This window comes from Stegostoma tigrinum, chromosome 26, assembly GCF_030684315.1.
Source record: "Stegostoma tigrinum isolate sSteTig4 chromosome 26, sSteTig4.hap1, whole genome shotgun sequence".
NCBI classification, from domain to species: Eukaryota; Metazoa; Chordata; class Chondrichthyes; order Orectolobiformes; family Stegostomatidae; genus Stegostoma; species Stegostoma tigrinum.
The window spans coordinates 8,165,462-8,187,495 of record NC_081379.1 but is presented as its reverse complement, the minus strand read 5'-3'; the positions used below and the strand labels follow the sequence as shown (position 1 = coordinate 8,187,495).

Below are 22,034 nucleotides of genomic sequence, written 5' to 3'. Positions count from 1 at the left end.
GTAGGATTTGGATATTGGCTCTTGTTTCTTGAGGTATGAGGAGAGTCACTATAAGAGATGGTGTGTTAGGAGATGGCCTATTTCTCCAGTTGGCTCTGGAAATTACATTAAAATTAGTTAACCTAGAAAATTGTATATTATATCTCCTTCATTACTGTTCGATGTCTGAAATGCATTACAGCCAATTATGTACTTTTGAAATGTATAGCATTTGCAATTTCAGCTAATTTTTCACACCAGACTCTTGTGAGCAGCATAGTCAGTTGTCCCATGATTCTAAGGTGACGTTGACTGAGTGTAGATATCTTGTGACTGAACAGGCCAGTTCCTGACCTGCGGATCTTTTTGGCACTTGGGGAACGGCATCCCACTAAGTTGTGGAATCCAGAGTGTAGGTCTCTGCTCCTTTTTATTTTCATGCTTTGCTGTTCCTCATCATTAAGATACTTGTCCATCAAGTTTCAGGTTGAGTCTAAGTTCACAGAATCGTAGAAGTGGTGTGGTGGGAAGGGGGTCATTTGGCTTATGTCTACACCAGCTGTCCATATCAACATCATGACTTGCATCACGGTCCTCACTTTTCACATTTTTCATGGATTTTTCACTAAAATATTCATCCATTGCTACATCTTGAATACCTAACTGATCCTGCCTCCACCACACTTCCATGCCTGAACCACTCACTGTGTGAAAATGTTTCTTCTCGCATCAAAGAAACAAATGTGATTTCAAAACTGTGCGCTCTTTCAAATCTGTGCCCTTCTGTTTTTGATCTCTTTGCTAATGAGAACAGTTTCTCTCAGCTTCTCTAGCCATCCCTTTCATGATTTTGAAGGTCCCTTCAAATCTCCCCCAACTTCTAATTTTTTATTAGGATTGTAATATTTAATGTTTGGTTTTGTAGCTAAGATTTTGCACCTTTGAACATAAGAAGGCAGTAGGAATGGCAACATTGTACATTCTTCAATGCACTTGTGTTTCTGTGCTTGAGCGCAGAGGATAATAAAATCTAATTCTAATTCAATAAGTACAATTCTGGGAATTACCAGACTGACCTCCTAAAGTTGTTTTTATTATTTATGAAGTAATTATGTGACTAGCATACCAATATAACAGGAAGTCACACAATTCAACAAGAAAATCTTCCTCATGATGTTTGAAATTCGAATAGAGTGCCTCTCACTGATTAGTACAATGGATTAAAATTAACTTGTGAGACATCTTCATTATGAGTGGAGAATGGCTGGTTGTTCTATACCTGCCTGAGACTGTGTTGGTAGGTGAAGGTTGGGGGCTAATGGTAGTGAAATTGGTTGGCATGGTAGGCTATCCCTGTCACTTTCCATGTAAGACCATAAGGCACAGGAGCAGAAGTAGGCCATTCAGCCCATTGAGTGCTTTAGGTCATTCATTGAGATCACCGGCTGATCTCCTAATCCCCAACTCCACTTTCCAGTCTTATCCCATAACCCTTGATTTCTTACTGATTCATGGCTGAGATAGACAGCACGTTAATAATCCGGCGTCTTCAGTGCTCTGTGGTAAACAATTCCACAGATTTACTTCTGTCTTAAAGAAAAGAAATCCTCTTTTGCTGTTGCTAGAACTTTGCCAACAGTGCTATAGGTCTCAAACCTGCCTTGGGCCAGTTGAGGTCCTTAAGTGGCCAATTAATGGCAATTGGTCTAACAAGTTGTGAGAGTCATTTTTAATCTTTAAATATTTCTCTCTGTCAAACAGAAACAAGGTTCCGCTTGGTCTTCACGCAAATCTTTCTGAGGGCCTGCCTGTCTGTCACCAACTCCGAATGGGTTCTTCCCTTGTCAACAAGGATGGCTTTTTCCATGGGAAGATGGGAATTAGGGAAGTACTGAAGAGTGGTCATATCAACCTGTCTGAGGTACACTGAACCAAGCACACAATTCCACCTTAATTAAGCATGCAGTCATTTCGCTACACCTTTAGGAGAGCTATCACGGAAACTCATGACATAAGGATAAGGATTGCTCATAAAAGGCATTCTCATTGTAAATATCAAATAACAAGACATTTGTAACCTTATCCAGGCTTACAAATTACATGTATTTAAAGCATGCATTTGCAGTTTGTGGATTTATTTTAATCCTTAGATTTGGGATGTTCCCACCATCCATTATATTTATGTCTCTGGGAAAAATTATTTTTAAAATCTCCAACTTATTGGGCAGAGTCTTGCGGGTTTGGAAGGTACCTTTGTGTTCACTACCAACGCTGACTGGTGCCTGCTGGGTATTCTGCGCACCATTCTGCCATGCAGTCAGGGGCCATCAGCTCTAGCTTTTGGCGGTGCCATAGAAGACGCTGTGCCTCCTGCTATCACAACACAGCCCCGGATTCCTACGATGGTGGACATTGCTGGGGTGTGAGGGCAGTTTCACTCTCGGGTACCCGTAGGGAGTGTGGATTGGACACACGGGTCCACCCCCCTCCCTGCCCCTCACCCCCTCGATCATGTGGAAACGATTGCATATCAAGAGCACCCACACCATCCCCAGCTGATAGGCATGCGTACACATGATTACCTGCTGCTTGGTATTTGTATCGCCAGGAGCTGAGAAAATTGTAGCCCAGGGGATTGGGGGCTATTGTCATTGTCAATTCTGAAGTGGGACTGTGGCTGGAAAGTGGCTCGTGGGTCTCTGTGCCTGGAACCTTCTTATCCTAGATCATAGATTCCCTATAGTGTGGAAACAGGCCCTTTGGCCCAACAAGTCCACCTCACCCTCAGACATCCCAGCAAGACCCCTCCCCTTTACAACCCACCAAATCTACATATCCCTGAACACTACGGGCAATTTAGCACAGCAAATCCACCCTAACCTGCACATCTTTGGACTGTGGGAGGAAACTGGAGCACCAGGAGGAAACCCACATAGATGCTGGGAGAATGTGCAAACTCCACACAGACAGTCGCTCGAGAATAGAACCTGGGTCCCTGGCGCTGTGAGGCAGCAGTGAGCCACTGTGCCACCCAATGGTGTGCAGTCACTAAAGGGTGTCAGGTGTCAGTCCCAAAGATAATCCATTTCAATTGTTAGGCCTTCAGCCTCCTCCCTTGTTTACCTGCAGGCCTGGGATATTCCAGCCAATTTTTTTTTTGTTACTGTGCATCCTGGTGCTTTGGTGTTCAAATTCTTAATTATGTCATATGAAATCATACAGAAGCAGCCGCCTGTTTATTACAAGGAAAGACAGGCATGGGGACTCTGGTTAGCACTGCTGTTTTACAGTGCCAGGGACCAGGGTTAGATTCCACCCTCGGGTGACTGTCTGTGTGGAGTTTGCACATTGTCCCCGTGTCTGCGTGCGTTTTCTCCCACAGCTCAAAGATGAGCAAGTTAGGTGGATTGGCCATTCTCATTTACCCATTGTGTTCAGTGATGTGTAGGTTGGATGTGTTAGCCATGGGAAATACAGGGTTAGGGTAAGGCCATTGGTCTGGGTGGGATGCTTTTCAGAGGATCAGTTACAGACTTGTTGGGGCAAATGGCCTATTTCCACACTGTAGGGATTCAATGGATTCTTCTTTGATCTTATCTAACAGACTAATTTTCCCTCTCTAGTCTAGTTCTAACTAATTTATGTGGAATTGAAAAGTGGAGAACATATCTCGCAATTCTCACATTCTCTTTCACTTCTACTCTTATTTTTCCCTTCTAAAGCTGGACATGGCACAAAGTGGGCAAAGCTGGGGCTGGACCTGTATCTATCCCATACTTCAGACGTATCTTCCTTCCCTCCTATGATCCATCACTTCAGACTAAAAATCCTACAATCTCTACAGTGTGGAAATGGGCCATTTGACCCATCTTGTCCATATCAACCCTCCAAAAAGCATCCCACCCAGGCCCAAACCTCTACCCTGTAACTCTGCATTTCCCATGGCCAATCCACCCTAACCTGCACATCGTTGGGCCATGGGAAGAAATTGTAGCACCTGGGGGAAACCCACGCAGACACGGGGAGAACGTGCAAACTCCACACAGACAAGTCACCCGAGAGTGGAATCGAACTCTGTTGAGGCACCAGTGCTAACCATTGAGCCACCATGCCACCCTTCAGACTATTCTAAAGTGGACTGCAATATCTAAATCAATGTCTGTGGACTGCAGCACAGCTGCATCATGATGCTATGTTTGGATTTCCTAATGATGTTTCTAAATCATATAAAATTGTTCCCATAACACGAGAGATTATTTTTCCCCAAAACACCACCTGTATTTGCTGTTGGTCTACAAAATTCTGTCCGTGGCCTATTTTTAAAAAATGTAATAACTAATTTTTGTCAGTATGGAAATCTTCCGTAGATCTGTTTGAAATCTCACAGTGCGTTGATGCTTTCCTGGCAAATTTGTAAGCATCCAAGACATTGTTGCAAAAAATTAATCTTTTCACATACTTCATCCACAGTTTAAGTAAATGCTGTAGGGAATGTAATTGTTCTACAACTTATAAATGTCTCTATACTTGTGTTTATCGCAGCTCATGAACATGTCTGTCCCTTCTCCTATAATCCTACTCCTACCTTACAATACATGTGCTAAATAAATGCAGCTGTTGTTGCATTAAGTACTTAATCATTTTTTACTTGACTTTTTTTTCCTATTCATTTGTGGGATGTGGGCGTTGCTGGCTGGCCAGCATTTCTTGCCCATCCCTAAGTGTCCTTGAGAAGGTGGTGGTGGGCTGCCTTCTTGATCCGCTGCAGCCCCCCAGCTGTAGGGTGACCCTTAGGGAGGGAATTCCAGGATTTTGACCCAGCTACAGGGAAGGAACGGTGATTTAATTCTAAAGTCAGGATGGTGAGTGGCTTGGAGGGAAACTTGAAGGTGGTGGTGTTCCCATGTATCTGCTGCTCTTGCCCTTCTAGGTGGAAGTGGTTGTGGGTTTGGAAGGTGCTGTTTGAGGATCTTTGAGTTTCTGCAGTGCATCTTGTAGATAGTACACACTGCTGCTACTGAGTGTCGGTGGTGAAGGGAGTGGATGCTTATGGATGTGGTGGGCTGCTTTGTCCTGGATGGTTTCAAGCTTCTCGAGTGTTGTTGGGGCTGCACCCATCCAGGCAAGTGGGGAGTATTCCATCACACCCCTGACTTATACCTTGTAGATGGAATACTCCCCACTTGCCCCATGGGGAGTCAGGTGGTTCCTCACCACAGTTTTCCTAGCCTCTGACCTGCTCTTGTAGCCACTGTGTTTATGTGGTGAGTCCGGTTGAGTTTCTGGACAATGATAACCCTTAAGGTGGAGGGAAGGTCATTGATGAAGCAGCTGAAGATAGTTGACCAAGGACACTACCCTGAGGAACTCTGCAGAGATGTCCTGGAGCTGAGATGATTGACCTCCCACAACCATGACCATCTTCCTATGTGTCAGGTATGACTTCAACCACCGGAGTGTTTGCGTGCACCCCCCCCCGCCCAGATTATTGATTCGAGTTTTGCTAGGGCTCTTTGATGTCACCCTCGGTCGAATGCAGCTTTAATGCCAAGGGCTGTCACTCTCACCTCACCTCTGGAATTCACCTCTTTTGTCCATGTTTGAGCCAAGGCTGTAATGAGGTCAGGAGCTGAGTGGTCCTGGCGGAACCCAAACTGGGCATCACTGAGCAGGTTATTGCTGAACAGGTGCTGTTTGCTAGCTCTGTTACTGACACCTTCCATCACTTTGCTGATGATTGAGAGTACACCACTGGAGTGGTAATTGGCCGGGTTGAATTTGTCCTGCTTTTTTTTATGTACAGGACATACTTTGTGGGCAATTTTTCACATTGCTGGGTAGATATCAGTGTTGAAACTGTACTGGAACAGCTTGGCTATGGGGCGTGGTGGTGGTGGTGTGGTAAGTTCTGGAGCACAAGTCTTCAGTGCTATTGTTAGGGCCCATAGCCTTTGCAGTATCCAGTGTCTCCAACCACTTCTACATATCAAACGGAGTGAATCGAACTGACTGAAGACTGACATCTGTAGTGCCAGGGACCACTGGAGGACACAGACGGATCATCTACTTGGCATTTCTGGCTGAAGATTTCTGCGAAGTGCTGCTTCAGCTTCATCTTTTGCACTGATGTGCTGGGGTCTTCCTTCATGGAGGATGTGGAGCCTCCTCGTCAAGTGAGTTGTTTAATTGTCCACCACCATTCGTGAACGGATGTGACAGGACTGCAGAGCCTACATCTGACCTGTTGGTTGTGGGATCACTTAGCTCTGTCTATCACTTGCTGCTTTTGCTGTTTGGTGGCTTTACGAGGTTGATACCTCATCTTCAGGTGTGCTGGTGCTGCTCCTGATCCATCCTCCTGCACTCTCCATTGAGCCAGGGTTGACCCCCTGGCTTGATGATAAGGTTGACGGGGGGAATATTTCAGGCCATAAGGTTACAGATTGTGCCGGAGTACAATTCTGCCACTATTGATATTCCACAGTGCTTCATGGATGCCGAGTCTTTAGTTGATGGATCTGTGCGAAGTTCGTCACATTTAGCAAGGTGATAATGCCGCACAACACGATGGAAGGTCAGTGTGAAGTTGGGACTTGGTCTCCACAAGGACTGTGCAATGGTTACTCTTACTGATCATGCCATGGACAGATACACCTGCAGCTGGCAGAATGTTAAGGATGAGGTCAAGTATGCTTTTCCCACTTGTTGGTTCCCTCACCACCTGCTGTAGACCCAGTCTAGCAGCTATTTCTTTCGGACCCGACCAGCTCGATCAGTAGTACTGCTGCCAAGCCACTCTTGGTGGGCATTGAAATCCCACACCCAGAGTACATTTCATGCCCCTGCCATCTTCAGTGCTTCCTCCAAGCGTTGTTCAGCATGGATGAGTACTGATTCATCAGCTGAGGGAGGTCAGTATGTGGTAAGCAACAGGGGCTTTCCTTTTCCATGTTTAACTTGAAGCCATGAGATTTCATGGGGCCTGGAGTCAATGTTGAAGACTCCTAGAGCAACTCCCTCCCGACTGCATACCACTGTGCCATCCCTAATGCTGGGTCTGTCCTGCCGGTGGCTCAGGACACATCCAGGAATGGTGATGATGGTGTTTGTGACATTGCAGGGAATGATTCTGTGAGTATGACTGTGTCAGGCTGTTGCTTGACTATTCTGTGAAACGGCTCTCCCAATTTTGGCACTTAACCCCTGATGTTAGTGAGGAGGACTCTGCAGGGTCGATAGGGCTGTTTCTGCCATTGTCTTTTCCAGTGCCTATGTCAATGCCAGGTGACCAATCTGGTTTAATTTCTTTGAGACTTTGTAGCGATTGGTACAACTGAGTGGCTTGCTAGACCGCCGAGGGCAATGTAGAGTCAACCATATTGCTGTGGGTCTGGAGCCACAAGGGATGAGGATGGCAAATTCCTTCCTCAGAAGGCATTGATGATCCAGATGGGCTGTTCTGACAATTGATAATGCGATCAGTCAATTCTTAATTCCAATTTTATTGTATCAAATTTCACCATCTGCCATGGTGAGGTTCGACCCCGAGTCACAGAACAGTATTTGGGTTTCTGGATTAATAGTCGAGCACATTCATTATTTTTGTATAGCTTGCGGATCCTTCAGTCTTTTAAATGGAATTAGATTAGATTAAATTCCCTACAGTGTGGAAACAGGCCCAGCCCAACTGGCCAATTGTTAAATTGATGGTTGGAATAATTGTCGGCTAATTTGAATTGGATCTTACTGATCCTTCGTGAATGGATCAACAGATCCAAACAGACCTACTCCTGATATAGTTCTGTATTCAAGGATTCTTGTCGTGCAGTGGTAATGTCCCCATCTCTGAACCAGTAAGGTGGATTCAAGTCTTATCTGCTCCAGAATTGCTTAATAACATCTCTAAACAAGTTGATTAGAAAATATCTATAATCCTCTGTTCTCAACATTGATGAAGATTCTACTAATTTTGGCACATTGAAATGAGCTATGATGACATGGACAGGGGCAATGCTTTCTCAATCTTCCACCACGTGAACAAACTCACATGTACTCAAAGCTACCTACAGCTTTGGCGATCTTGTTCTTGTTTGCATAACTAGAAATTTCCCCAGTGGCACTGTTGGTAAAGGCAGTCTTGAGCGAAGGCATACGAATTAGAGCTTTAAATATCAAGGTCTGCTGCGCCTGTCAGACCTTACTGTCTCCACATGTGCAGGAACAACGTGCATTTGGACAAAAAGTGCCAGAAGAGAATCAATGCTTATGAAATCTAGGTTGGGTCCAAGGTTTAGCTGAACCACATGAACTTGTGGATGTCATCTTGAATATCTCGTAGCCATCGTTCATCATAAGTTAGTAATTTTCTGCACTCTCAGTATTGTGATGGGTGGTGGAATCTTTCTAGTATATTGCCCAGGTTGTCATGCCTCCATATCTAAGCCAAGTAGTACCATAGACATGTTTACTGCTGGGGCATTGTGGTGGAATCCAGCCTTGTTCTTGTTTAGATTCAAAAACAGATATTGGTGAAATTCTGTAGGTCCAGCAGCACCTGTAGGAGAAAAGCAGAGTTAACGCTGATGAAAACTTACTGGACTTGAGATGTTAACTCTGCTTTCTTCCCACAGATGCTGCCAGACCTGCTGAGTCTTGCCAACAATCGTTCTGTTTTTATTTCAGATCTCCAGCATCCACAGTTTTTTTGTTTTATTTTTGTTCTTGTTCAGTCTCATTCAGGAACAGGAACACTGGCTAATTCCTTGTTTTCAAGTCCCGAAGCTCTTGAGATCAATTCTAGTTGCTTCCCTGACTGGACCAATTGGCTCAGGATGGACTAGGAGTTAAAGCTGGCCTATATTCTGCCCTGTTTGTGGCAGTTTGAACTTAGTCTAAAAGGAAGCTCAACACCAATGACCTTCAATGGCTGCATCATCAACTGTTTATACAAGCTTTGAGGTAATATTGCCCCAAACCTCCTGTTTTTGTTTCAGCTGCTCGGCTATTTGGTACCTAAACACTGAATAAACTTCCAAAGCAGATCTGCAGCAATATGAACGTGCCATTTAATAGCCACAGCATTAAATAGGATGATTGGACAAGGATTCTACTCTGTACTTGGGACCACTAATTATTAGATTCTTCAAATCACACTGTTGTACAGTGATATAATCATGAGATGTTTGGGCGGTTATTGGGTTGACAGTACATCCAAAATATTTTATGTTCCTATGGCTAATAGATTGTTGATGCATTTTGTCATCAAGAAGGAAACTCTCAATTGATCCTTGCAATAAAATTTGGAAAAATGATATTGAAATGGATGTAATACTGAAATGGTAACCAAAGACTTTGAAATCAAAATCACACTACATGGGGTTGTAAAACTTAATTCGTTATAGCTGGTATTTTTTTGTTCACTACTTGATAAGTAACTTGCTTGACAACTTAACGCAACACTCATTTGAACAATAATTGCTATGAATACCCTCTCATGAGGTGGTCTTCTTGGAGCAAGTAGAAAAAGACAATTGTGGATTACTAAATATTTCACAAGACCGTGTTGAAGTAGTTTGTGAATACCGTTTTGTCCATTTTAATGGTGGTTTGGTAATATCAGAGCTCCATTGCTGGTGAACAGTGCTTCAGTTTCTGTGGTAGATGATAATTGATAACTCTTGGAAAGAATATCAAACTTTTATAATAATGTTATGCGGATTGCTTCTTGCAGAATTTGCAGTGTAGGGAACCTTGCTAATTCTATCAAAAGCAAGATTAGCTACCAGCATAATCCAGTTGGCTCTTTTAAGTCAGGCCAATGTAGCATGCATTAAGCTAGAGATAGGAAAACTGAAGGAGTGGGCAGGGTCAGTATTTAAAGAGGACAGGTTGGCTCATGGCTTTTGCAAGGAATTGTACTGCTGTACTGGAGTCAGTGAAACAGCAGCCCTTTGCTGTTACTAGAGAGAGATATGTAAGGGAAAGAACATCAACCCAGAGGGAGAATGAGTAATTAAGTACAGAGCACATTGAGGTCATCTGTCTCTAATATTTGAAAGCAGCCCTATGACACTTTTTATTTTTATTTCACTCCAGCAAATGGCTGATTTGTACTATAAGGACCCAGGAAGTGCAAATTTGACACTTTCTGCTGTTATCACTGTTTGTTTCGCTTGCAGACATTTCTAGTGGGCCACTTGACTGCCTTTGTGCAATAATGAAGACATGAACACACCCTGTACTGTCAATTTATTAATTCTAGGGACCCAAGAGTCAGGGAAAAACATTGGCAGTGACGCACATGAAATCAAATACTTGCACTGTCTTATCAATAATTACTGTTTGTGCAAAGCAGAGACCATTTATTTTCTTCATACATTTGCACATAATACGTGCAAAACTAGTGATTTTAGCAAATGACTACTATTAATGTACTTTTGGTATACAATATCAGCATTTCAGAAAGATGGTGATTTCTGAAGTTACCAGACTAAAATCAAGGCGCTAACTGAAGCAAAAACAGAAGTTGCTGGAAAAGGTCAGCAGGACTGACAGCATCTGATTTTTCTTCAGAGTTAACATTTCAAATCTGTCTCTTCTCAGGAGAGATTTGCAATCTGCAGTTCTTTTGGTGTTTATTTGCTCACTGAAGCAAATGCCTTGCTATTCACTTAGGGTATGTAACTACTTTTATAAAACTATAATCTAGCAATTGATTTTTGTTTTATGCAGTGTCACTACACCACCACCACCTCTCTGTCCCGTTATCCAGCATGCAGATTAGCAGAAATTTCCTTCAGTTACATTTGCAATAGAAGCCACTGTCGTTGCCTCCTCACCGCTGACTCCATTCCAATTTCCTGCAGACAGTCTGAGGCTCGACCACATTTTTTATAACCTTGAGGTCATTCTTGTCTAAGATCAGTTTTCAATTATATATCCAAGTCATCACTAAAGACTGCCTATTCCTACCTCAGTAACACCAATCGTTTCTGCCCTTCCTGAGATTTTTTGCAGCTGAAACACTCATCCCTGTCGTTATGAACTTTTGACTTTACTGCTCGAATGTTCTAATGCCATACTCTAAATCAACTCCTAGCTGGTCACCCACATTGTACCCCCAATAAACTGGAAATAATCCACAGCTTTGCACCCTATGTCCTAGTTCACACAAAGTTCCATTCATCTATCCTCATTGACTAAGTCACTGCAATTTCAGCATCTCATTTTTAAAACTCCCATCCTGTCCTCAACCCTGCCCCACCTCATGCCCAAGAGTTTGCCCCTCTTTGTTTCTGTAATGTCCTCCATCTCCAGAAACTTCTGGGATTAATGCACTCCTCCAAATTCCAACCTGTTCAGCATCTTTGATCAGAATTATTTTTATCAATGGGGCATTTACTTAAGCTTCTGATACATTGGGCTGTAGAATCCCTTTCTGAAACCTCTCCACCTCAATTTACACCTTTTAAAATACAGAACTTTCCTCTTTGACTAACCTTTTGTCAAAATGATTCAGTATCTCCTTTTATTTAATTATGTGGAAGGTATTGTATATGTACAAGTTGTCATGTAAAGTTTTAACACGTGAAGAACGTTTTTGTTCTGCAGAAGGGTCACTCAATCTGAAATATTAACTGATTTTTCTCCAGAGATGCTACCAGACCTGCTGAGCTTTTCCAGCAATTTTTTGTGTCTGATTTACAACATCAGTTTTTTTGTTAATTTTTGAAAGATTATTTGTTACTGGATGGATGGAATTGCTATTTTAGCTGCTGTAGGCTGTTTACTGCCTATGCAATCCACCTGCCCTGGATTGCTTTCCAATCACAACTCCCATTTAATTGATCTGACTGCCAACATGTAACATTTTATCCAGACAGAACGCAAAAAAGTGGCATCAACCAAACCCATTTTTCTCACCACACAGAGATAACATGCAGTGCATTTGATTTATTTTCTTTAATCTAGTGGCTAAAATTTCCTTGGGGAGGGCAACAGGTGAGTGCCAATGTGTGATATGTGCTCCCTATTGGTAGAAGGTAAAGTTGCCATACTCTTATCAGAGCCTAGGGCTGCTCTCACATTGGAGACCATCGGCAGTGGTTTAACCTGACAGTCACCATACCTCAGGCAATTGAGATGGTCGAAAAGGAGAATCACTTATGGTAACCCCAGCTGTTAGAGGAATTGAACCTATACTATTGCTATCACTCTGCGTTACAAACAGGTTGTCCAGCCCACTTTCCCAACGCGATTCCACAAAAGGAGGCATTCATTGTAATTTGCCCCTTTTATTTTGAAAAGATACATCATTGGACATGAAGTTCAAAAGAGAGAGAGAGAGAGATAGTGGGCATATCAGGAAAAAAGGAACCTCTTGTGTTTAAACCATTCACACCTAATTGTCCTTTCAATTTATGTCTAAAGACAGAGCTATATATGTACTGTACAACCAGCCCAGTGACTCAGACAGCTCACCTTCTGCCATCTAGTGGACAAGATGTTGAAACCAAAACTAAACAAATGTCTGTACACACGGACATCATGAAGTTGGGGGAAGGAGAAATTGACTTTATCCGGGAAATCTTGCACATTTTCAGGAAAGGATCATACTTGTTAAAAAGGGTTTTATCTTCTCAGACCATGTACTATTTAAGTAGTTTGAAAATGCAGTACAGCATAGTAAATAAGTGACCCTCCTGCTCTGAAAACAATACATGCAATTCATCTGATCGTTCAACAATTTTAACTCTCCATTTTCCCAAATGTGCAGGTGAAATGTCTTCCCCACACACTTTAAGAAAACAAACAATGAACATGTTAACATGTAAAATCAATTCTGCCTTTCCAAGGACAATTTGTGTAATAGGGCTGACAGCACTAGTAAGATCCTCATTGAATTTTAAAAAAACATTCACGGGATGAGGATGTCACTGGCCAGGCAGCATTTATTGCCCATCTCTAATCGCCCAGAGGGCAGTTAACAGTCAACCACATTGTTGTGGATCTGGAGTCACATGTAGGCAAGACCAGGTAAGGATGGCAGTTTACTTCCCTAAAGGACATTAGTGAACCAGATGGGGTTTTTTCCAACAATCGACAATGAATTAATGATCATCATTAGATTCTTAATTCCAGATGTTTTTATTGACTTCAAACTCCATCTGCCGTGGCACGTTTTGAACCTGGGTTCCCAGATTAACAGCACAGCGAAAGTAGCACTAAGCCATTGCCTCCCTGAATGAAAACCTTTTTTTGAAAGTAAAGACAATGCATGTTTTAGGTAGTCAGATTATTCCATGGAACTAATTTCATTTGATTATAATATATATAAATAATATAGAACACCAGATAACTTCAATCTTTTCAATATTTGACAGCAGTTGTATAAGGACGTCTGTTTTTAAACTTAAATCTCTAGAATGGTAGTTATAACTACAATCCAAAAAAGGGCAAAATAAATTGTGTAATTATGTTTCCCCTTTTCCTAAAGAGGTCAGCACTTTTTGGAATTTTATGGCTTTATAAAAAAAGCTATTGGCAAAGTTGACAAAACTAAAGCATAATGTAACTGAGAACTAATGTGAAATTTCACATCACCAGCTATTTGATTAGTTAGAGGTGATGAAATTTCTTAAAATTAAATCAAGATCCAGTTAGAGGAATCCACCATGCAATACCAAAGTGCTGACATATTTTTGCAAATTGTTGTATCTATAAAGAGTTGTTTGTGTTTAACAAGAAACAGTTTCTCCTGGTAGGAGCATTAGCAACCCAAGATTTAAGGTTAATTGACTGAACTATCGGCCAAGATAAGAGTATTTTTATCCCCTTAATAAGCTGTTGAAATGCACTCACTGAATGGCAGAGGAAACAGGTTCAACGGTAACTTTCAAAACAGAATTTTCATTTACTATTGAAATTAGAAAGTTATGGAAAAAGCAAGGGAGTCAATGTATAGTTCTTTCAAAGAGCTCTAACATTTCTATTACAGGAGAATTTGTTATTTATGGAATAATTACTTTTGTACCTTCAGAACACCTTTTAAAAAGTGTGATGTGCCATGTGGTTTTTACTAGGACTTATTAACTGTACGACACGTAGAATTGTGCAAAGAGTAAAACAAGTCCTTTAAGAGTACAAATCCTAATTGCTGTTAAATAAACACAAAGATTAGTATTTGTTGGGTGAGGGACACAGCAAAATGGGAGTATCTTGCAAGTTTTCTGAAGTTAACAACATTTAATCAATTCTGATAAAGTCACAAACTTGAAACATTAAACTCAGGTTCTCCCCTCCAGGTGCTGCCTAACCTGCTTCTTCCAGTGTTTTCAGGTTTCTAGCATCTGCAGTTTTTTTGTGCTTTTGTGAACTTTATTTTTCGTTCAGCCTCCAGCATGAAATGCTTGACTTCTATTTGTTACATAAGGTTGCTTTGCTTCTCTTACAAAATGTGCCTCCATGAAATGGGACAGCTGAAGTATAGTGAACCTGTACTGACTTGTTTCCAAAAAAATCTATATAATAGATAAATGGAATTCCATTACACATTAATATAAGAAATCATTGACTCAAACGGCTAACCTCTCTCAACACATGACACAAACTAATTACTTTAGGAGCTGAACTATGTCATACTTGGTGCAAATGAGAATTCACATGAAATTTCAATATTCATAAAGCAGTCAGCAGGTTAAATAACCACACTTGCTGCTGTTGGCTAAGAAAGTTGTAAGATTGTAAGGGTGTTGCTATCCATGTACTTGAATTGATGCAATTCAAGACAGTCGCCTGAGGGTGGAATTAAACCCAGGTCCCTGGTGCTGAAAGGCAGCAGTGCTAAACACTGAGCCACCAGTTCGATTGCTCAAACTATTAAACAAAACACATTTTATTCTTACACAGTGACAATACAAACACAAACTGGCATAACTTTAACTATCAAAATTCTCAACAAAACAATATACTATTTAACTACTACTAATCAACTGTTCTAATAGCCACATCCCATAAACACATCCTTGGCAAGAGCAAATTCAGTAAAAATAGATTTCCCTCAATTGCCATCTCCTCCAGCCCAGAAGGAACACCAACAGAATGAATCTGGCAGCAGAGAAGAGGAGTTTTTTGTAGCAGTAGAGAGACAGCTGTATCTAGCAGCTTCAATTCCAAAATCCCAACTTCAATAAATTGAAAGCAAAACTAAAACCCTGATTCCACTCACTCATTCATGCTTCACTTGTCTAATTTAAAAAGACCAGAGCTATGTACTCTGCTTTCCATGGAGCTGACCCCTTAGCACTAGTTTTCCAACACCACCCCCCCCCCCCCCCCCCACCCACCCCGCCTTCAAGAGGGGCAGGACAGAACAAATCCCTCAAGTGTTATCAAAGTAGTCCAGCTGTACATCCAAGTTTCTGCAGCATATGCCCTATGCTTTCCATTACTAAAGTATTCCATTCTCCTGCTGTTGTAACACACACAGTATAATCAAATTTATTCTCATCAGCTTTCTCATACCATTGTTTATCAGGTAGACCAGGAGTTAAGAGGACAAGTAGATCTGTTCTGTGAACTAACAGGACATTTACCTCACCATATGGATGGACACCAGCATGTTCATGTTTTACCAGGTAAGAACCAAAAATATTTAATTGTATAGTAATTGTGTACTTGTCTTTATTTTAAAATTTCGTTTAAGGAACTAAAGAATATGTCAAGAAAACATAGTACACAGAATACTGCAGCACTGGAATAGGCCCTTCAATCCACCATATTTGTGGTGACTACGATGCCATTTACCTACACACAATCCATATCTCTCTATAACCTGCCTGTTCATGGGTCTGACTAAATGCCGCTTAAACTTTGCTAATGTATTCTGCTTCTGCCAAATTCCCTGGCATTCCAGGCACCTACCACCATTTTTATTTCTTTAAAAAAAAAGTTCCCTTGCACATCTCCCTAACTTTTCACCTGAAACCTATGCCCCCTAGTATTTGACTTTTCCACCCTGACAAACAAACTTAAATTATCCATGCTTCTCAAAATTTGCCCCTCAGCCTCCGAAACGCTAATGAAAAAAAGATCCAAGCTCTCCTTATAGCCACTACACTCCAATCCGAGACAACATCCTGGTAAACTTCTTTTGCACCCTTTCCAAAACCTCTACATCCTTCTCAAAGTTTAGCGACCAGAACCGCACATGTGGCCCAACTGAAGTTTTATACAGCTGTAACATGATTTCCCAACACTTATACTCAATGCCCAGACTGATGAAGGTAACAATGTCATGCACCTTTGTTACCAGCTTACCCACTTGTGCCGCCACTTTCAGGAGCTGTGGACTTGCACCCAAAGGTCCCGCTGTACATCAGTGCTCCCAAGTATGCTACCATTTATTATGTATTTTTCTTCTTGCAGGAAAGGTTGAGCGAGATACAAGGTAAAGAGAGGTAGGGGAGGGGAGGTGGGGAGGTAGTTGTATGCTCAGGTAATTGTGGACCAGGTCACCACCGTCATCTTGTCCTAGATCACATGCGTGTCCGGTGACTTCTGGTGATGGAGGGGTACAAAGGACGTGATGTGGACCATGTGACAGCTGCAGGGGAAATGCGGAGAAAGAACCTACCTCCATACATAGCTTTTGACACCAATCAGGAAGCATTGTGGAATGTCTGTGCTTTTGGCTGGGCCATGAAGTTTGTCACCATCCTTCACCCCGTTCCATGATGAACATAGAAGTCATGGTAATGGCAAATAGCTCCACCACCGACCCATTCCCCATTCAAACAGGGCTGCAGCATCACCCCCCCCCCCCCCCCCCCCCCCGCCTCCAAATACTGATCTATCTTACAGCAATGCTTCACCTCACCGCTGCAGTGGAGCTAACTTACAGAACCAGAGGGAAATTATTCAGTCTGTGCTACTTTCAAGCCAAAACCAGAATCACCCCAACCTGTGTCATTGAGCTGCAGCAACAGACGATCCTCGAGTATGTGCAATCTCCGAGGGCGTACTCCAGACCATCGTCAGAGGCACAAGACAGCATGGGTCTCACCCTGAGCATCCACATGAGCAAGGTCTTTCACCAACCCGGCCTGGCATCGTAGAGCAAACCTCTGATCAAAAGGTGCACGAAGAGGCCTTGGAGAACATTTGAGCACTCCCAATATCTCAAGTGTCATTAAGAATAGAAAATCATAGACTCCCTACAGTGTGGAAACAGGCCTTAGAAATGGGCCCATTTCTGAAGAAGGGTCCCAACCCGAAATGTCAGCTCCTTTAATGCTGCCTGGCCTGCTGTATTCCTCCAGCTCCACACTTATATCTGACTCCAGCATCGATGTTCTTACTATCTGGAGGTAGGAATAATTAGCTGTGAAGAGGACATAAGGAACCTAGAAAGGATGCAGATAGGTTTGATTTTTGTCCTGTCACTTATCTCTTCCACGGATGAGGATGTCTGCAATGGACCTGTTGTCATTGGTAAATTGTAGTAGATCAAGGCAATCTGGGAGGCTCGAACCTCCCAAGCACTTCATAATTTTGGATGTCAGGGCCACTGGGCAGTAGGCATTTAAAGACACATTGCCTTATTTTTCTTTTAGTTCTAGATAAGGATGGCTAGAAAGATGTGATGCTAAAGCAATTGATACATTGAAGTAAAGAAAAAAAATGACTTCCACATTTGGAAAAGAACCCTATTTCGTCTTAAGGCTAGGGAGGGTTTGTGGTAGAGGGAGGAGGAGACTGGTGGGAGCAGTGGGAAAGGTAGGCTTCATGGGGGAAATGAAGGAAGGTGCAAAGTAGAAAGAAGTTTTTTAAACGCTAAGAATACAAAGAAAAGCTAAGCTCCAGGAAAACCTGTAATTATTGTTGGAATGAATTTCCTGCAGATTAATGTGGAATCTCTAGCTTAATGCTAAATTTCTTCAGGAGCTATGTGGAATAATGTAATGAATGGACAAAGTATCAATTGTTAAATTTTAATCAGATGCAGTAATAAGGGTACATACAAACCTACAGATTAGTAGATCATTCATCCCCTTGACTTTGCTCTGCCATTCAACTCATTACCACTTACCCCCTTGCTTATCAGGAATTTATCACTGCCTTAAAGTCAGACTTTGCTTCTGCTGTATTTTGAGTGAATGAAAATCTCAAAGACAACTACCTTAGAGAAAAGAGTAGTTAGTAACTCTAACTACTTGTGCTGCTGAGATGCTACTGGGCCTGCTGTGTTCATCCAGCCTCACATTTCATTATCTTAGTTAGTAACCTTCCAGCTTTACACAAATGCAATAGAAAAAAGCTCTAGTTAGGCCCCATTTAGAATACTGTGTCCAGTTTTGGGGCCCACACCTCAGGAAGGACGTACTGGCGCTGGAGCGTGTCCAGCGGAGATTCACATGGATGATCCCTGGAATGTTAAGTTTTTAAATGTACGATGAACGGCTAAGGATCCTGGGATTGTATTCATTAGAGTTTAGAAGGTTGAGGGGAGATCTAATAGAAACTTACAAGATAAATGTATGGACGCTGGGAAGTTGTTTCCGTTAGGCGGGGAGACTAGGACCCGTGGGCACTGCCTTAGAATTAGAGTGGGTAAATTTAAAACTGAAATGAGACGACATTCCTTCAGCCAGAGTGTGGTGGGCTTGTGGAATTCTTTGCCGCAGAGTGCAGTGGAGGCCAGGACGTTGGATGCCTTCAAGGCAGAGATCGATAAATTCTTGATCTCACAAAGAATCAAGGGCTACGGGGAGAGTGCAGGGAAGTGGAATTGAAATACTCATCAGCCATGATTTAAATGGCACAGTGGACCCGATGGGGTCCAGTCAGAGAGTCGGGAGGTCAGCAGTACTAATGGTGACCATTACTGATGCTGTAGCTCCAGGAAGAGGGCACAAGTGCAGTTAAAGAGCACAGAGGTAGGTTGGGAAGCCAGATCCCAACAGTCGGGGCTTGAGGAGCATCTGTGATTTGTCAGCAGCAACGTGTGCTGAGTACTGAGACACTGAGTGAGCATAAAAGGAGGATACCTCCAGGCCCCTTACTGCCTTCCCTGAACCCGCCCTTAAGCCTGCTGAGATGTGGCCAGGCTTCACTGGACAATTTCCCAATGCAGTGACAACTCTAGTTCTTACTCCACCCATTTCCAAACCCCCCCAAACCGACAATACCACAAAAAGTAGGAAATGGCTTTAAATGCCCACCTAGGTGACAAATGGGCTTCCAGTAGATAGCCCAGCCATCTTCCCCCACCTTTGGCAAGTGGCATAAATTAAGAAATAGCTGTGGTGCTCTCCCACACCTTCCCTCTCCATTACGCAAGCCCTCACATCTTCCAGCCGCTACTCACCTCAGAATTCAGATTGACAAAAATCTAGGCTGTGCAAGATTTCCCTTTAAAACAGGTCCCTATTGTTCAGGTACATGCAGAAGTCTCATCACCCATGCAAAAACTTTTCAGTTGCTGTAATCTTAAACAATCATCCTGTTTGAACATTTTTAATCTCGGAATCTAAAACATCAAACAAATGCAATTAGAAGGATGAAATGCTAACATCTAAAGATCAACTTTGTGAAGATTCTTGATAAATCACAGCATGATGATTAAAAACTAATTGAGCTGTTGTGATCCACAGGTATACGAGATATATTTGCACAAGTACTTTCAGATTATGGAATCAAGTATACTCGAGTCCCTATCGAACCAGGCCTGCGTGACTGTGATTGGATAGGACAACAGCTAATGGACTTCTATCTGCAAGTCGAAAAAGATGCATTCAATTCAATAGATGTATTTAAACAACATGGAATCAGGTAAATGCTAAAACTATATTGGAGGCAGGTATAATCCTTTAATGTGCTTCATGCAAGTAATAATTATTTTAGGCTAAAATTACAGCCACCATCTGTTGCCTTTCAAGTACACATTTCTCCCACCTTTTCAATCAGCAGTCTGATATACGGTTATGATCACGTACCAACTAGCATCACCCTTCACTCTGTCCTACCTCACGTCGAGTTATCCCTTGTGTTTTGCCTCCAGTTTCTAATAAGGACAATTATAAAACTAGAAAAGGCTTTTAAACAAAAATAAGGAAGACTTGAGAAATCAGTTAAAATTGTTTTCACCTGAAGCCTGTTAAAGTTTGTTTTTAAGAGTCACAGAGGTCTATAGTGCAGAAAAAGGCCCTTCAGACTGCCGAGTCCAAAAACAAAATACCCACCTAACTATTCTCATCTGATTTTCCAGCACTTGACCTGTACCTCGTGTGCCTTGGCATTGCAAGTGCAGAGCCACACAGCATCGAAACAGATACTTTGGCCCAACTCGTGTGCGCTGACCAAATTTCCCAAACTGAATTGGTTCTATTTGCTTGGCCCATATTCCCCTCAACCTTTCCTATCCATGTCCCTGTCCAAATCTATTATACTCACTTCTACTACTTTTGCCAGCTCACTCTAAATCCTACTTAAAAGCTAGAAGGGTTTCTGCCTCTACACCCTTACAGGCAGAGAATTCCAGATCCCCACCACCCACTGGCTGAAAAAAATCCTTTCAATCCCGTCGAACCTCCTGTCTTAAAGCTACGTCCTCTCAGTCACTGATGCCTCCACCAAGGGGAGGAAAGTTCCTTACTGTCTAGCCTATTCATGCTCCTCAAAAACTTTACACATCTTAACTATGTTCCCCTCAGTCTCCTCTGCTCAAAGGACTCAAGGTCTGCAGAAAAGGCAACATCCTGGTCTGAATCATCCTGTTGACTGTTTTCTACACCATAAAAAGAGCCTGTTTTCATCTTATCGAGCTCCTGTGTCAGTTTTGCTTTGGCTTGATGAAAACATTAATTGCAATTTTCCATGCTAGAATCTGTATTATTTTAACAAAGAAATTTCTCCCGTCTCCAGTTCTGTGGATCATTCCCTAACCTTGATAGCATGGCTCATACTCCATGACCAGACGAACATCCCTCCAACTATCCCACGGCAGCAATGGTTGAGGATATAACTTTGCACATCCACTTGTCAAGCCCATTCAGGATTCAGGACTCTTCAATCCAGTCACTGCTCACTAAGCTGCAGTAGAAACAAGCGTAACCCATCCAATCTTTCCTTAGCCAACCCATCCTTCCAGATGTAAATGTGGTAAGCGCCCTCTGAACCACCTCCAACTTATTTACATCCTTCCTTAAAGTGCACAATATTGCAGATGTGCTCTTGCAGTGCCCTGCATAACTGAACTTACTTTTACATTCATTTCATCCTGTACTGAAGGATTAGCCTCCTGGATTACGTTGTACCTACATACAAATATTTTGTGACTTGATTCAGAAGACTAGCCACTCTGCACATTGTTCCTTTAAAGGGAAATTCCACAATGCTTTTTAAGCAGACAGCGTTTTTTTGATGCACTGTCTTTCTGAACCAGTATTCAGTGATAATGGGAACTGCAGATGCTGGAGAATCCAAGATAATGAAATGTGAGGCTGGATGAACACAGCAGGCCCAGCAGCATCTCAGGAGCACAAAAGCTGACGTTTCGGGCCTAGACCCTTCATCAGAGGGGGATGGGGGGAGGGTTCTGGAATAAATAGGGAGAGGGGGAGGCAGACCAAAGATGGAGAGAAAAGAACATAGGTGGAGAGTAGAGTATAGGTGGGGAGGTAGGGAGGGGATAGGTCAGTCCAGGGAAGACGGACAGGTCAAGGAGGTGGGATGGAGGTTAGTAGGTAGGAGATGGAGGTGCGGCTTGGGGTGGGAGGAAGGGATGGGTGAGAGGAAGAACAGGTTAGGGAGGCAGAGACAGGTTGGACTGGTTTTGGGATGCAGTGGGTGGAGGGGAAGAGCTGGGCTGGTTGTGTGGTACAGTGGGGGGAGGGGACGAACTGGGCTGGTTTTGGGATGCGTTGGGGGAAGGGGAGATTTTGATGCTGGTGAAGTCCACATTGATACCATTGGGCTGCAGGGTTCCCAAGCGGAATATGAGTTGCTGTTCTTGCAACATTCGGTTGGCATCATTGTGGCACAGAAGGAGGCCCATG

General features: G+C 42.7%; 1 protein-coding gene across 3 annotated transcripts in view; it reads left to right on the top strand.

The window, feature by feature from the left end:
- Nucleotides 1-22,034, top strand: part of ydjc (YdjC chitooligosaccharide deacetylase homolog) — a 73,877-nt gene that overhangs the window by 47,761 nt on the left and 4,082 nt on the right. For 2 of the 3 annotated variants that reach the window (XM_048556035.2, XM_048556036.2), the window contains 3 exons: nt 1,741-1,900; nt 15,515-15,614; nt 19,632-19,809. In XM_048556035.2, the coding sequence (XP_048411992.1) occupies nt 1,741-1,900; nt 15,515-15,614; nt 19,632-19,809 (438 nt within the window). The remainder of the gene's footprint in view (nt 1-1,740; nt 1,901-15,514; nt 15,615-19,631; nt 19,810-22,034) is intronic. The other variant, XM_048556037.2, reaches the window with a different exon arrangement.